The 13,313-nt window shown below is 42.0% G+C and overlaps 1 protein-coding gene across 1 annotated transcript; it reads right to left on the reverse strand.

Annotated features, from left to right (window-relative positions):
* Positions 1–1,958: 1,958 nt before the first annotated feature.
* Acot13 (acyl-CoA thioesterase 13) lies at positions 1,959–13,204 on the reverse strand. The gene is made up of 3 exons (XM_038334919.2): positions 12,949–13,204; positions 4,430–4,614; positions 1,959–2,194 (listed from the first exon to the last, which is right to left on the reverse strand). Exons 1-3 carry the CDS (start codon positions 13,027–13,029, stop codon positions 2,038–2,040), a joined length of 423 nt encoding a protein of 140 aa, XP_038190847.1. The 5' UTR covers positions 13,030–13,204; the 3' UTR covers positions 1,959–2,037.
* Positions 13,205–13,313: the final 109 nt, after the last annotated feature.

Raw genomic sequence — 13,313 nt, forward strand, 5'->3', positions numbered from 1 at the left:
TGTTTATTTGGTTACAATATCTTATAATACCATTACCAAGCTAACAACATGACAGTATATACCATTCATGTTCTTGTCAACTATCTCAAAAAATTCAGTTTTTCCATAGTTTGACTTTGTACCCTTCAGGTTAATATTCGGAAGCTCATGCGATCTGCTCCTTAAAGCTAACTTTGGTTTCTGTACTAAGTGCTTATTGCTAGTCACTGATGGCAAACTATGAATATATCCACCCCCCCCCCCCCCCCCTTAAGTTACAATGAAGCTTAGTGCCTAAGCAAGCCAATCTTTTGAAAAAAAAAAAAATAGCCTTTTAGGTGTATGGGTGTGTGTATCATACCCATGCAATGCCCATGGAGGCCAGTGCTGGGAATCAAACTCAGGGCCTTTGGAAGAGCAGCCAGTGCTTTTGTGATGCTGTTTCCAGCCCCAGCTAATCTTTTTTTTTTTTTTTTTGGGTTTTCGAGACAGGGTTTCCCTGTAGTTTCTAGAGCCTGTCCTGGAGCTAGCTCTTGTAGACCAGGCTGGCCTCGAACTCAGAGATCCGCCTGCCTCTGCCTCCCGAGTGCTGGGATTAAAGGCGTGCGCCACCACCGCCCGGCAGCCCCAGCTAATCTTGATGGTTACAAAAGATTTTTCAAATTTCAGTATATTTCAGCATTTTGTGAACCTTGTCACATATAATATGAAAGGCTCAGTTTCTTGAGCACTTTCATGGATAAATCACAGCACCTCTTGGAGTACCAGCCTCCAGCTCTGGACCCAGCTCCTACAAGGAATATATTGTCCTTTTAATAGGAAAGGATAGAAATCAAGATCTAGGTTTCCTGTTTGTCCACAGCTGAGGAGTCTAGAGATCTGGTATCTAACACAATTATTGACTCAGATGTTTCAAGTCCACTCTAGTTTTGATCCCTGAAAAATGAAAGCAAGCGTCCTCTAGTTTTTGAGACCTTTGAGAAATGTAGTTATTTGCTAACTTGAATCTAGTACAGTAAGTTGGGAGACAAAGGGGCTCATGATATGTCCCCTCTATGCAAAAGATAGTAGGTCGAGATACATAAAATCAGCATAGAAAGGTACTTAGGCTATTTCCAGTGTCAGGGGCTTCATTTCAAACTTAGGCTACATATTACAGGCTCTTCATTTCCCAGTATGGCTGTGGTATATCCACTTTGGAAGTTGGCAATCATGTTTCATAAAGTAAATGGACAGTGTTTTAGAGCTGGGAAAGATCTAATATTTCATTGATTATTGCTGTGTTGTCATGTCTCCTTAAACTGCGTTCTCAGGTAATGGTTTTTGGAGGTGGGAAGCCTTTTTTTGTGTGCTAATTCTTGTCCCCCTTTGCCATGTGAAGGCAACTATCTCAACTAAGAAGTGGCCTGGGAAAGTGGTGGAAGTTGAGTTGCAAGTCATTTCTAAGGTTTATGTGTTGTCCAGTCTATACGACTAACTAATGTCTGTCAGACTCATCTTTCTCCTTTAATACTAGGCGTCAGTTGTAGAATAATATTAAAGTGGGCCTTCTAGCTTATTTGCTTTACCTGTTACAAAAACAGTGAACTAAAACTAGTTAGGCAAGGTGAAACAACATACCTATAATCCAGCATTCAGGAGGCTGAAGCAGAAAATTGTGAGTTCAAGGTTATCCTGGGTGACAAAAAGCAAGACCAAAACATTGAGCCAAGAACACCTTCATGCAATGATCATGCACCTGACTTAAAGATGTTTCAAAAGAAAGATATCCCAGCTGGACTTGACACACATTTAATCATAGCACCAGAGAGGCAAAGGAAGGTGGATCTCTGAGTTCAAGGTCAGCCTGGTTTACACAGTGAGTACCAGGATTGCCAGAGACTCTGGGAAAGAAAGAAAAGCAAAAACAACAAAAAACCCCAACCTCTGTACTATATTTTTGTTTTAGTTTCTGTACCCCAAAGAAAACACTTAGCTACTTCTGGTTTTGATATTTATTTCAGAAAGTTATACTCATTCATTGTTGGGCTTCATTGGGTCACCCTGCTGTTTGTTCCCTCAGTTTCCCAGGTGTTTAGTATGCCTGCCTTGTGCTATTAATTTCCCTGTGGTCTTGTTGGTCAGATCCACCGAGGCAAATGCAAGTGTTTTTCCTTGCTTCAGAATGTGTGCTGTGATCACTACTACTTCTCCAAGTTTAGCAGGTGACATAAACCTTAAAAGAAAACATTGAAATATAGTGGTTAGGTAATTGTTGAAAGATTGTGACAAACTCCTATAGGCTTTCTTGTGTATCTTAACCTACAGATAATCTCAGAATACTACTGGCAAGCCTTTGGTAAGTAGCTGGTCTGCAAGATGCTCTTCTTGACCCATCTTTCCTTCATCTATGTGTGTTTTTTCACATAAAGATGGGATTTCCTTGCCTTTTTTTCTTTAGTTTCCTATTTCATATTTATTTGAAACCACTGAAAGATTACCTGTAGCTTTCATTTAATCTCTTTAGCCTCTTAAAGTGAATTATCAGTGTTTATATCTCTGCAGACTTTATTCAACTCCAAAGTGACAGTATAAGAACTACAAGGAGTGGGCTGGAGAGAGTGGCACAGCAGTTCAGAGCACTGGCTACTATAGAAGACCCAGGTTCAATTTCCAGCACTCGCATGGCAGCCCACAAACCTCTGTAACTCCAGTTCCAAGGGATCTGATTTCCAACCTCTGGTTCCTGTATTTGTGTGGTGCACATGCATACACTCTGATACATACACATACATTTTAAAAAGAAACTACAAGAAATAAGTTTTTAGCCATCTTGGTAATGAACTGCATATATAGTTGTCCCTCTGTATCCATGAGGATTAATGTAAATACACCTGTCCACACCAAATCCATAAATGCTCAGGGCCCTTTTATAAAGTAAACATGCAAGTCAAGATCTACTTTACAAGAAATTATAAGTTTAAATCATTTTGTGTGTGCTTGTACATAGTATATGAGTAAAGGTCAGCAGAAAACATGGTGTCAGTTCTTCCACTATGTGAGTTCCAGGGATCAGTCTCAAGTCATCAGATTTGTAGGAAGTTCTCTTATCTACATCTCACTGGGCCCATAAATTGTTTTTGTTGCTTAGCTCTCCAGCTCTCTATCTTTCATGTGTATACCTCTGTGTGGACATGCATACGAGAGTCCAAGAGGTGAGAGGGGTCAGGTCTCACTGAACTGGAATTAAAGGCGAGTGCTGGGAACCAAACTCAGGTCCTCTACAAGACTGTTGTGTTCTTAAGCCATCTCTCCACCCCTTTTGTCTTCATGGAAAAATAGTCATCAATTGGGCTTGCTCACCACACAAGATAAAGACCACCAAATATGGCTCATTAGCATAACATCTCTTCTGTCCATCTTCAGTTTGTCCTGTGATTTGATTATTGAACTCTCAATTTATTCCCAGGCTTGAGAGAAACTGACAAGGTTCCTTGTTGACCTTGAACTGAAGATCCTCTTGGCTCAGCCTCCCAAGTGCTGGGATAAAAGACATGAGCCACTGTGCCTAGCTTTAGAACTCAAGTTTCAATTTGGAAAAGTGACGTACATTTTCACAATAGTGAATGGCAGGCTATCTAGGCCATACTGCTCCCTGATCCTGTCATTTAAGCCATACTCACAGGAGAGATTCAGGGTCCCTTCCTGGCACCTGTGTTCACTTTGTTGCAAGATTTTGGTAACATATGGGAAATGGTCAACAACTTTTCTCCAAATGTCATTCACACTTTTCTTTGGGAGAAGAGGGTGGGGGTGGGGAACACAGAGTTTCATAAAGTCAAGGCTAGCTTTGAACTCTTCTGATCCTCCGATGTCTACCAAGTGTTGGGATTATACAACCACATCTGGCTAATTAGTGATACTTTAATTAATGTTTTAGGTTTTTGTTTTAAAACGGGGTTTCACTATATGGCCCAGGCTGGCCTGGAATTCACTAAATAGGTCAACCAGCTTTGATGGACTCACAGAAGTTTCACTTGCTTCTCCCTCCCAAGATCTCAGATTAAAGGTATGTCCCAGCATGCCTGGCACAAGTGATTTTTTTTTCTTTTTTCTTTCTTTTTTTTTTTTTTTGAGACAGGGTTTCTCTGTAGCTTTGGAGCCTGTCCTGGAACTCGCTCTGTAAACCAGGCTGGCCTTGAACTCACAGAGATCCAAATGCCTCTGCCTCCTGAGTGTTAGGATTAAAGACGTGCACTACCACCGCCGGCACAGGTGGTACTTTTAAGGACTATATGAAAGTTATAAATCATGAGTTCAAGCAACTGTGGATTGAAGATATTTGAAAAACAGGCACATACGTCCACAAGATGTAGACTTTGGTCATTACCCCCACACAATACAGTGTTATTTGAAACAAGTATGATTTTTTTTTTTAAAAAAAGCATCTGGATGACATCTAGATACATACGTTATGTTCATGTCAACACTGACTCCAGGAAGCCCTCTTTCTGTTCCCATCAGAGCCATGGTTGATATGGAATCTACCAAAGTTGCTGTCAAGCCCCCGTGGAGAGTACCAAACTTATTAGTATGCTCTTCTTCCACTTTCATTTCACAAATTACTTTATCAGGAGCAGCAGAGACAAGCGTCACCTAAATATTAAAATGTGAAAAAAAATATTTGAACATTAATTCTGTGCTATTTGAATAGCTCAAATACATCATCACAGCAAGAACAATCTTGACGCTGGAAGCTTGGCACAGAGCCACACACCTGTAATTCCAGCATGTGGGGCACGGAGGGAGGAAGACATGTATTTCTAGGTGCCAGGGCTATAATAGTGAAATCTTAAAAAATATGCACATGGAATGTAATGGAACAGGGTGTAAGGTGTTTTGGAGATAGAGTTACAGACAGTTGTAAGCCAGTCACCCGGTGCTAGAAACAAAACCCAGGTCCTCTGTAAGACTAGTATGTGGTTTTAACCACAGAGCCATCTCTCTATCCCCCATAGTAAGATTTTGTCTTAAATTAAAAATATATGCATGTGTGTGTGTCTGAGTATTTTGTCTGCATATACATGAACAGAGACTGCTCATTTGTTTCCTGGCCACCCTGACCTGAATAATCATACAGAAACCATATTAATTACAACACTGCTTGGTCAATGGCTTAGGCATATTCCTAGCTAGCTCTTACATCTTAAATTAACCCATTTTTTATTTATTTATATTTATTTATCTATTTACTTATTTATTTGGTTTTTTGAAACAGGGTTTCTCTGTACCTTTGGATCCTGTCCTGGAACTAGGTCCTGTAGACCAGGTTGGCCTCGAACTCACAGAGATCCACCTGCCTCTGCCTCCCAAGTGCTGGGATTAAAGGCATGCACCACCACCACCACAAGGTTGAAATTAAACACATTTCTATTCATCTGTGTATTATCATGAGGTTGGGTCCTACCAGTAAGGTTCCAACGGCATCTTTCTCCTTTGGAAGCTACATGGTGTCTCTTTGACTCTGCCTACTTTCTCTCTATATCTCTTCCTGCCTGGCTATATTCTGCTCTGTCATAGGCCAAAGTAGTTTTTTTTATTAACCAATGGGTAATAAAACATATTCATAGCACACAGAGGGGAATCCCACATCACATATATGTCTAGTTCTGAGATCCTGTCTTTTAAAAAAGTCATTTGAACAAACAGAATATGCCAAAAAAGTGGACTCAGAGCTGGGCAGTGGTGGTACATGCCTTTAATCCCAGCACTCGGGAGGCAGAGGCAGGTGGATCTCTGTGAGTTCAAGACCTGCCTGGTCTACAAGAGCTAGTTCCAGGACAGGCTCCAAAGCTGCCTTGACAATTAATGGTTGAAATTAGCCCTTTTATAATTTATTTTCTAGCTCGACCTTCAATATACTCCAATTTCCAGAGTAAAGTCTGGCAGGAATGCACTCCTGGACTCCTGCCTGCTGCTAGCTGGAGCTTTGAAACTGGGTTCCTGGCCTTAACAAACTCTCTTAGCACTCAGCTGGGATCAGTGTGCCAGGGCTACAAACAGAGAGAGAGAGAGAGAGAGGAGAGAGGAGAGGGAGAGAGAGAGAGAGAGAGAGAGAGAGAGAGAGAGAGAGAGAGAGAGAGAGAGAGAGACAGGCAGAGAGAGGCAGAGACAGAGACAGAATGTTCAGGAAAAACAATGTTTTTTGCTATTCCTCATCTTGCAGAGTTCAGATCATTGGGCTGAGAGATGGTTCAGCAGTTAAGAGTACTTGATACTCTTGCAGAGGACCCGAGTCTCATTCCTAGCACCCACATAGCAACTCATAACCATTTACCACTCCAGTTCCAGAAGGTTCTTTTGGCCTCCATAGGCACCTGTAGGGAAATCACATACATAAAATAAACATAAAATGTTAAAGAATTCAGAGGGTTGTATATACCAGAATTTCCTTGTGTTTTTTTAATATTTAAATTTATTTTTGTGACTGGGTCTCTTGTGTGTATGTGTGCATCATGAGTGTGCCTGGTGCCCACAGAAGTAAGAAAAGGTTGGATACCTGCAACTTGGTTATGGATGGTTGTGAGTCACTGTGTGGGGCTGAGAACTGAACCCTGGTCCTCTAAGAGGTAGTTCTTCAGCCTTCCAAATGATAGCATCACAGGCCTGCATCACCAGGCAGGCCTAGCTCTCTTTGGACCTTTTCCATGAACCAACCCCCACAATCTGTCATCTTCTAATCACGAAAAAGAAGGTTTTAAATTAGTTGTTTTTTAGTTTTTATACAAGCAGAGTAATTTTCTTTTCTTTTTTTAAATATACATTTTTTAAAGATTTTATTTATTATGTATACAACATTCTGCCTCCATGTATGCCTGCAGTCCAGAAGAGGGCGCCAGATCTCATTACAGATGGTTGTGAGCCACCATGTGGTTGCTGGGAATTGAACTCAGGTCCTCTGGAAGAACAGTCAGTGCTCTTAACCGCTGAGCCATCTCTCCAGCCCCAGAGTAATTTTCTACATGAATTAATGAATAGTGTAAAACAGCTTAAAAAACAGGCTGGGAGATGTTCAGTCATTCAAGCTACTAGGATTATTAGTAAACTTCAGTCAGAACCCTCATTTAAACAAAAGAAGTGGAATAATATAATTCAGCAATGTTAAATTATTGCTTGAAGGTCCCATGCCTTTCTAAAGTATAATGAAAAGTATTACATGAACGATACAGAGAAAGCAAGGGTTCCTTCTGAAGTACTTTCGGGCTGTCCATGGTGGGGATGTTGTTTGTTTCTCTCCACCACCTCCAGCTGCAGGGATGGCAAGTATGCGCCACCACTAACAGGCACTGTCCCCTTCCTTTCCTTCCTCATATCACAAATTTGCTTGCAAGCAGGTCACACACTGTGAACACTCCCCATATTAAAATCTTTCACTACTGAGACCTTTTTCAAGACAAAATTTGTAATGACCTCTAACTTTTTTCTGATCTTCCTGCCTCTGTTCTGAGTGCTGGATTAAGTTATGTCCACCATCCCCAGTTGCCCAGCTCATACAGTAATGGGGATTAAACCTTGGGTTTTGTGCACAAAAGGCATCCTACCAACTGAGCTACAAATCCCCAGAATTCCCATATTCGTTGTGAGAGCTGTAAAATCCTCGGTCTCTTTAATGTGAATTTTCTTGGGGGTTCTTTTTCTGCAGTTTTATTCTCTTATTTCTTCAACTATGATGGAGGAGGGTTATCTGTCTATGTGTTACTTTCATTGGTTAATAAAGGAACTGCCTTGGCCCTTTAATGGGACAGAAAATTAGGTAGGCAGAGTAGACAGAACAGAATTGTGGGAGAAAAAAAGCAGAGTCAGGCAGACACCTCAGGCAGACGCCATAGCTCTCCTCTCCGAGATGGACGCAGGCTAAGATCCTTCCCGGTAAGACACCACCTCATGGTGCTACACAGATTACTAAATATGGGTTAAAGCAAGATATGAGAATTAGCCAATAAGAGGCTGAAACTAATGGGCCAGGCAGTGTTTAAATGAATACAGTTTCCGTGTAATTATTTCAGGTAAAGCTAGCCAGGTGGCGAGAAAACAGCCCGCCACTCCTACAACACAACTATGTATTCACTGGACTGCAAGAAATTTTTACCTCTGAGATTAAACTCATGGGACCTTCATAGTACATGTAGCTTGACCAAAACATCACTACATGATGTATGATAGTTATATGCCACATAGATAGCGCCTATTTTGCTGATACATTCAGTGGTTCATTTCAGGGTCACCTCATATGTGACAGAATTGCTCTAGGTCTGTCATTTTAATTGCTGAGACAGCATCTCCCGTAGTCCAGGTTGATTCCACCTCTGAGAACCCTCTCCCATTCAACCCAGCCTCCACCTTATGGGTGCTGGGATTATAGGCAAACTACTACGTCTGGCAATCTATTCACTGACATAAGATGGGGAAATCTGTAGAAGCCTTTAGGCTTCTTCCCAAGTCAGTACAGCTTTAGTGCTTGTACTAGTGTTTGCTCTACAGAAGGCCACAAAGGGGGATAAACTGAAATAATATAAGCTCCTCAAACAATGCTGTGTTTTAAGCAACAGGTACATCAAAAGGGGGGAAAGCATTGCCTATTCCAGCCACAAGATGTCCTCACTAACCAATAGTCTATAGCAGGAAGATGGGACCAGAATGTAATAACCCTTATTTTGTGTGCTGAGCAAGTATTCTTTTGTTTTGTTTTTTTCGAGACAGGGTTTCTCTGTGTAACAGTTCTGGTTATCATGGAACTCAGTCTGTAGACCAGGCTGGTTTCTAACTCATAGAGCTATGCCTGCCTCTCTGCCTCCCAAGTGCTGGAAGTAGTGGCATGTGCCACCACAACTCGGCTGAACAAGTATTCTATCACTGAGCCACATCCAACATGTGCCTTTAAATAAAGAATTGGAAGGGCAAAAGGAATGAGTTTCATTTTTGTTTGGAGTTAGGTCTCAAGTACTCAAGAGCTGAGGATAACATTGAATTGAACCCATGGCCTTACGTGTGCACTTTACCCCGGTGTCACACAACCAGTCCTTAGGTAATAATTGTTAACCAGAGATTTATGGGAAAACTACATTCTCTTGAGACAGCACATGAACCCTCTCAAGGTGAATGAACAATTCCAAGGACAGGGCAAAGACACAGTATATATTTAGAAAGGACAGTGTGACAATTTAACTAGCTTTGGATGCAAGGCAAAGGACTTCACTAGCAGCACAGTCAAGATTCCTCAGGCCAGGCCTGCTGCCATGTGGCCTGGGTGATTCTCTGTGATGGGGGCGCACCGTGGTAAAAACTTGTGTACTGTAGGGTACTGATTAGCACCCTTACTCTCTACCCATTAGATGCCAGAACATCTGTCTCCTATTCTGTTAACATGTGGTAAAAAAAAAAAAGTCTCTAAGTAAAAGTACCTTCCATTAAGGACAGAGTCCATATACACTCATGAACTCAGGAGCTGTGGTTGCCATAGAATCACAGAATTCTATGACTCTTCATAGAATCAAGCTGGTTAGCATTCCAGCATGGAGGAAAGTGGCTCGAGTCCCCACTCCAGCGGGAGAGTTACGGATAGCTGACGGCCTGTGGGGTGGGGAACAGTCAGTTTTAAGGCTATGGCATCTGGTAGGTCGGTTACATCACAGTAGATGGTCCCATACCTGTAGTCTACGGACAGTACAAGCGGACTCAATGGATTATTAAAAAACGAGACAAAACTGAGCGTGGTGTTACACACCTTTAATCTCAGCACGTGGGAGACAGAGACAGGAGGATCTCTTGAGTTCAATGCCAGTCTGCCAGCCTGCTCTAAACAAGAAGCTCCAGGACAGCCAAGTCTAGAGAGACCTTGTATCAAAAACAAAAACAAAAAGGGGCGGCATGAAGTTGGGAGGCAGCTAGGAGTGGATCTGGGAGGACTTAGGGGGAGAACTAGGAAGTGAATAAGATACACACATAAATATACATATATATGCATTATATAAAAAGTTCTCAAAAATAATCAATATACATAAAAAGTTCTCAGAAAACAGTCTACTTCATAGGATAAAATAGCGCTTAATTCTAGAACTGAAAAGGCCAACTACAATCTATGAATTATTATAATTGAGTCCTCGGATAGGTCTGGCATCCAAAGGAGGCATCCAGAGAAGGCTGACGAAAATACCCAAGCCTCTGGCAGGAACTTAGGAGAGGCACTTCCAGCCCTTTCGAGTGTTCCTGCCTTCCTTGTGGAGCCTTTAAAGTTGTAAGCACTTAAAGGTCATTTATTGTAGTACTCTTCATACTTCAAATGTCCCAGTAAAGAGGGTATTTAAAGAAAGTACACTATTCTATACAATAGAATAATCTTAAAAGGAAAGAAAGGCCTAGTTCTGTCCTGCAGCTGGCTGGAAGCTCTTTTGCAAGCTCTGGTATGAATGTATTGTGAAGTTCAGGTTCATTCGCCAAGATGTGGTAGTGTGTTTGAGCTCTAAAAATGTGGTATGCCACCTGTGAGCCGAGTGACTGGATTTCCAAAGCTGCCTAACAGTTTGAAAAAAATTGAAAAGATTCCCTTTCGGAAGCAGTCAAAACTTGCAAGAGGGAGGACACTCTGCTAGCTGGGTTGTTTGCAAGCACGGAGCTGCAGGGATGCAGCAATACTGAGCTCCCGCTCATGCCGGGGTGGGCTTTCAGTGACACAGTTGCCTTTGCGCCATCTGTGCTCTCAGACACTCACAGATGTGGGCAGATGTTTGTTCATTTCTTCCCAGGGAAAGTCACATGGTAGGAAAACATGTTTCATGTGGACATAACTTCTTTTCATCTTGAGACAAGGCCTCATGTAGTTCAGGTTGGCTTTGAAGTTGGTATGAACTTGAGGATGAACTTCTTATCTTTCTGTGTCTACCTCCTTCCTGAGTGCGGCTGGGATCCCAGGTATGTACTATCACGTCTGGTTTAACATGGCGCTAGAGATGTAAGCCACGGCTTTGTGCATGCCAGGCAAGCATTCTACCAACTGAGCTATATCCCCAGCCTCCATGAGGATACAGGATTTAAAATGAAGTGTTAAATAGGTTTTTGTTTGTTTGTTTGTTTAATGGGACTAATGTAGTTAGACTTGGCCAGGATGTCAACGTTTTTGCAATGCTAGTAAGTATAACAATCTTTTATGAAACACTAAGCAGAAATACATTGGTGTGATGATATGCACACAATCACAAGAGTAATACCAGCATTCAGGAGACAGAGGCAAAGAGGGTTAAATTCAAGTTCCAGAAAAGCCAGGATGCTGTCTCAAAAACAAAACAAAGGAAACCATAAAAACCACATATATACACATACAAACCACTATACAGAAATATATACTTTAGTCTTAGCTTCTCTGCCTACATAAAACATAACCACTTACCTACTGATAATAATCACACAATGATTATTATCAACCTGTGTGGCTTAACAGCCATTCACTGCTACCTATAAAATACTGAGTGAGCTCTTGCAGTGTGTCCAGCAATAGTGTAAATGCAAAATCTATATTGATTTCCAAAGAGTAAACACTGAAAAATCAACTTTTATTTTTTTAAAGAAAGGTTAACTGTTCTTTTTTGCGAAGTGGGATGGTTATGTAACTAGCCTTACAAACTCCCCTGCATCAGGCTCCCCTGAGCTGGAATTAGAGACAGGCACCATCATGCCGGACTAAGTTATGAGAATTTTAACTAATTACTCAAAAGCAATCAAACTAATGTCAAAATTATCTCACACATGAAAGTCAGATGTGGTGGCACATACTGTTAATCCCCGCACTCAAGAGGCAGAGGCAGATGGATCTCTGTGAGTTCCAGGCCAGCCTGGTCTACACATCAAGTTCAAGAACAGCTAGAGCGACGTAGAGAGACCTTGTTTAAATCGAAAAAGAAAGAAAATAAAAAATATATTACAAAATATTATATAGCCACAAGGCTGATGACAGTTTAAGGAGGAAACGGCTATAGACCCCACCAATGGAGGTCCTCCAACCTGCAAGCACGCTACTAGCCACACCCATTCTCACAGCAGATTTTAAAAAAAATCAAATTTCTTCTTAGATAAATACACTTTTTTTTTTTAAAAAAATAGTTTTGTTTAGTTTTTGAGACAAGGTTTCTCTGTAGCTTTTGGAGCCTGTCCTGGATCTAGCCCTTGTAGACCAGGCTGGCTTCAAAATCACAGAGATCCGCCTACCTCCGCCTCAGGAATGCTGGGATTAAAGGCATGCGCCACCACTGTCCGGCCGATAAACACGTTCTTTTTTGGATAATATCATCTTTCCAAAAGTCACTGTCAAATGATGTCTTTGGACTTTAAATATTTCTTATTTGAAAACATTAAATACATCTACTTAAGTGTTATTAACTATTTTTGACAAAAGCCCTGATATATTATGTACATCGTTTAAAAAACCCGAGGGGGAGTGTTCAAGTAGAAAGATTTCAAATGCCTGTAGCTAACCAATATTTTAATCTCACGCCCAAATTCTTTCCAAAATTCCAAGCATTCTTTCTTAATCGTAAAAAGCAGACATTCATGAATCAAAATATTTATCAACCTATGTTAGAGTAAGACCCAGTCTCAAAACCCAGAAACACAACATAGGAACAAGTTGTCCGTCTTTCACCTCAAGCGTACTTCGCTTTCATGCCTTAAAACAAACAATCCCTACGCACCTGTCCTGTACTCCAGCGTCCCTTAAATGACTGTACACAGACTTTTTTCTTGGCTCACTCCAGTGGACCAAACCCGTCTCTACGGGTGACAAAGTCATGCTTATTTACGTTTAGATGAGAATCCACGCACTCTCGGGCGTTTGAGAGGCCACGAAGGTGGGCTCACAAGACACTCCACCAAATAGACTAGAATCTAACTCGGGTGTTTTATTAGATTCGTCCTCTCCACCAGAGGCTTTGCGGACAATACCTTTTCCAAAACTCTATCAAAACCGGGAACTCTGAACAAGACCTTCATGACGTCCCGTAGATTCTGGGTCAAGTTGCTCATCGTAGATACAACTCAAGATTCTGGGCTCTGGAGGAATGAACTCTGGAAGAGACTCTAGGGAAAGCACCAGAACGTGGAAGGTCAAACACGCAAGCCCGGCCCGTGTTGCGCGCGCTCTGGAGGAAGTGTCGCGCGCTCCCGCTGGCCCAGTCCTCACAGCCTGGGCACTTCAGTTTTGTACCCGCTGGGGCTCCAGCGCGCACGCGCAGCCTGACCCCCCGGCCCCCCTCTCCCCTCCCGCGCTCCGGCGTCCGCGCCTCGCTTACTGCGCCGACTCGCCCAAG

This window comes from Arvicola amphibius, chromosome 6 (genome assembly GCF_903992535.2).
Source record: "Arvicola amphibius chromosome 6, mArvAmp1.2, whole genome shotgun sequence".
Classification (NCBI taxonomy): Eukaryota; Metazoa; Chordata; class Mammalia; order Rodentia; family Cricetidae; genus Arvicola; species Arvicola amphibius.